Source organism: Lathyrus oleraceus, chromosome 6, assembly GCF_024323335.1.
Source record: "Lathyrus oleraceus cultivar Zhongwan6 chromosome 6, CAAS_Psat_ZW6_1.0, whole genome shotgun sequence".
NCBI lineage: Eukaryota > Viridiplantae > Streptophyta > Magnoliopsida > Fabales > Fabaceae > Lathyrus > Lathyrus oleraceus.
This window is the reverse complement of record NC_066584.1, coordinates 101,799,427-101,802,649: the sequence shown is the minus strand read 5'-3', so window position 1 is coordinate 101,802,649 and position 3,223 is coordinate 101,799,427. Positions and strand designations below refer to the sequence as shown.

Here is a 3,223-nt window from a genome sequence, read left to right as displayed (position 1 = left end):
TAGGCATCTCAACTTGGTCCTTCAACATTGCCCGACACACCTCTAAAGCCCAAGTAACATTCTCCTCTTTCTCTTATGAATAATGTCATAAGTTGTTTAATAAGTTCTCTAAAAAAAGTAGTGTCACAAAACTTATCCTATTAGGTAAACTCGAATAAGTCAATGCAAATAGATATTTAGTCTCGTTGATTTTTTTACTTTGTTGGTCTATTTAAACATCATTTGAGTTGATTTTTATAAATTTTTAAATGAAATAGATTTTTAAGTAGGCTAATAGGTCAATCAGACTTTTAAAAATGTCAGACTCGAGTTTAAAATTAAGCATTTGATAGACTACATGTCAGACTTAGACTTCAAATTTTTTAACAGATCAAAGTCAAACTTAATAAAACCTAATTCGATTCAGTCTATTCCCACCCCTAATCCTAAAATCCTAAAAGAATCATTTCATCCAAATAAAGTGTCTTGTCATGTAACAAAAAGGACATTGCCGATGGACAATCTTCTTTTCTTGTTTGATACATACCTTTAAAAATATATCATAATATAAACCTAAGTGTCTACAAGACAATATGGGGTCAATCACGCAATCACTCAATGGTAGTCGTCTAATTAACATCCGAAGGGTCTTGATTTAAGCTTGTTACTTTCAGAGCAATAAAAATCTTTTGTTTCTGATCATCGTATCAAAATCTAAGGGTTAAGAATCTTGATTTTGTCATTGCGTGAAGACAGTGACAACAACACATTCAAATTCGGCAATGTTAATAAATCTACACATTTAGAGCAATACAACAATTATTATGATCCCAAGTAGGTAATGTAAACTATCATAACCACTAACTTATTAACATTTTCCTATAAGTTGAAAAACATGTTGTGCTCTTTAGCCTTCTAACATATACTATCCCGACTGTGGTTACAATTACAAAGGACAACAGTTGCATTCACTGGCTTTACAACCCTACCTTGGTCTTCCATCTATGTTTGAACAATCTAACTGTAGAAGTGTTATTACAATAAAAACAAAATATGGAAGCAAAAGAAAACTACATATGAGAAGAAAAACACACACCAAGTCAACAAATTGGTAGTGCTTTATGTTGTTTGACACGATACATCATTTGTCTGCTTCTTCGCATCAGTAACTCCTACCGCAACGTTATTATTATTCACATCATATGTTGACATTGCCTTCTTCTGATCAGCAAATCAATAAAGAAATAGTAAAATCGATTTGAGTTTCAACCAGTATAGAGTGTGTTGCTAGCGTTTCTCATATGATTAATCGTAATAACTGATATTGAAACTTACAATGGGATCAAAATTTGGGCTAGACAGGTTGACAGTGAGGTTTCTCATTAACAACAAAACCTGCACAAGAACAAAGTGAGAATTACAATATGTTATAAGTTATCATATTATATGATATACTAAGTTTCATTCATGTAATCAACTCACAGTTTCAAAATTTATAGGATCCATTTCTTTCAGCTTCTGCACATGGCCGTTTGTATCCGGATCAAAAACACTTCCAATGAAACCATAAACTTCAGCAAAGTCCGGCAAACCTGTGAGATATCAAAACCACAGTAAATTCAATCTCAAAACGAATCCAGGACAAAAACCAGCACATCACAAGATCATTTTCCGCCTCAAGGTTTTCGATAAACTCAATATATTACACATTATATGAGTACTACGCACACAACTTAAAATTTTCTGGATCTGTCGCAGAAGATTACCATGAACCGCAGGATTTTGTTTCCCTTGCAATGATATCTGAGATGCGGGGAGTCTTGTATTCGAGTCCTCAACACCACTAAGACCACTGTTGCTTATCGGCTTTGATCCAATAATATCCGCTGCATCAGTATAAACATCGTATAACATAATTAGCTGCAAGTTCCTTTGAGTATTGACAGCAAAATTCAAACAAATTAACAAAAATAAAATAATGCATGCCTTCATTTCCATGAAGATTGTTGAGATCATCCTGGCAAGTATTCATCATCATGGAAGTTTCATCCCATGTGACATACCCTGCAGGTAAAAGGTTATTGGAGGAAGATCCATAAGCAATGGATGCTGGTAGTGGCACCAAAACTGGTAAGTAACACAAAAAAGCAGCAATAGTTAGGGATACATGAAATCTTGTGTTTCAAGATTCGAAAATATCGTAAATGTTATTTCGACACACGGAATGAATATAACAAGAACACTCATTAATCATCCACTAAACTCGAGACCACGAAGCCTCCACCATGAGGCCAACTCCTGGATTAATTAATCATCCTATCCGAATTCAATTTGAAAAGTATGAGAATCTAACCATTTTTGGTAGCCTTTTGTGGGTATGGATGAATAGCTTTCCGCTTAGGACGAGGAGGAGGAACATGAGCCAGTGTTCCATTTTTCTGAACCTTGAAGAAGTATTTTTGAGCATGGCTTCGAATCTGAAGAAATGATTATAGTAAGTGAATAACAATTAAAGACACATATGGAGATAGGTTGAGTAATGAATTACCTGAATAACAGTTTTAGAACCTACAAAATCTTCAATCTTCTTCCAATCCCTATCAAAACTGGAAGATATGATATGAGTAATTGAATGATATGAAAATGAAAAGCAAGAGAGATAAGAGGTAGAGTTAGAGAGAGAGACAAACAGTTGAAGAGCTTCGATGAACTTGTCGTGTTCTTCATCGGACCAGCTTTCTCTGGATTTAGTAATGGTGTAAGGTTTTCTAACCTTCTTGCCAGCAGAAACATCGTTACTAGTTGGTGTGGGTGGTGTTGATGAGTTCATGGTGATTGATTGTGTGGTAGAGAAAGAGAAAGAGAAAGAGAAAGAGAAAGAGAAGTAGTGAAGAGTTTGGTGTGGAACATGTGCGATGGATGGAGGTTCCAAGTTGGATTCATTGATTCATCGGTCCCATCAGAATCACTCCATTCGGGAGCTAACAGTGCCCACAGACGGAATAATATTGTCCTCTCGTTTCATACACCACACAAATATTTCCCGCTTGTTTCTAACCACTCAAATTACAAATTAAATTAATAAATAAAAATAATAATTATTAGGTAAATTCACGCAAAAAGAAATTATGCTTCTGATAAAGCTAAACTAAATGTACAAGATAGTTTCATTATAATTGTTAGGTAAACCAACTTTCAAATAAATAAAAAAGGTAAGCCAACTGGATTTATATTGTCTCCAGCA

General features: G+C 34.6%; 1 protein-coding gene across 6 annotated transcripts; it reads right to left on the bottom strand.

Annotated features, from left to right (window-relative positions):
• Nucleotides 1-754: 754 nt before the first annotated feature.
• LOC127093388 (protein REVEILLE 8) lies at nucleotides 755-2,979 on the bottom strand. 6 transcript variants are annotated; one of them, XM_051032318.1, is made up of 8 exons: nucleotides 2,666-2,979; nucleotides 2,528-2,585; nucleotides 2,333-2,456; nucleotides 1,966-2,043; nucleotides 1,746-1,865; nucleotides 1,462-1,571; nucleotides 1,315-1,374; nucleotides 755-1,200 (listed from the first exon to the last, which is right to left on the bottom strand). In XM_051032318.1, exons 1-8 carry the CDS (start codon nucleotides 2,770-2,772, stop codon nucleotides 1,099-1,101), a joined length of 759 nt encoding a protein of 252 aa, XP_050888275.1. In that variant the 5' UTR covers nucleotides 2,773-2,979; the 3' UTR covers nucleotides 755-1,098. The 6 variants fall into 6 exon arrangements, with proteins under 6 accessions (XP_050888275.1, XP_050888274.1, XP_050888272.1 ...); XM_051032317.1 differs by having other exon boundaries at nucleotides 2,670-2,978; XM_051032315.1 differs by having other exon boundaries at nucleotides 1,966-2,106; nucleotides 2,528-2,576; nucleotides 2,670-2,978.
• Between the last annotated feature and the right edge of the window lie 244 nt (nucleotides 2,980-3,223).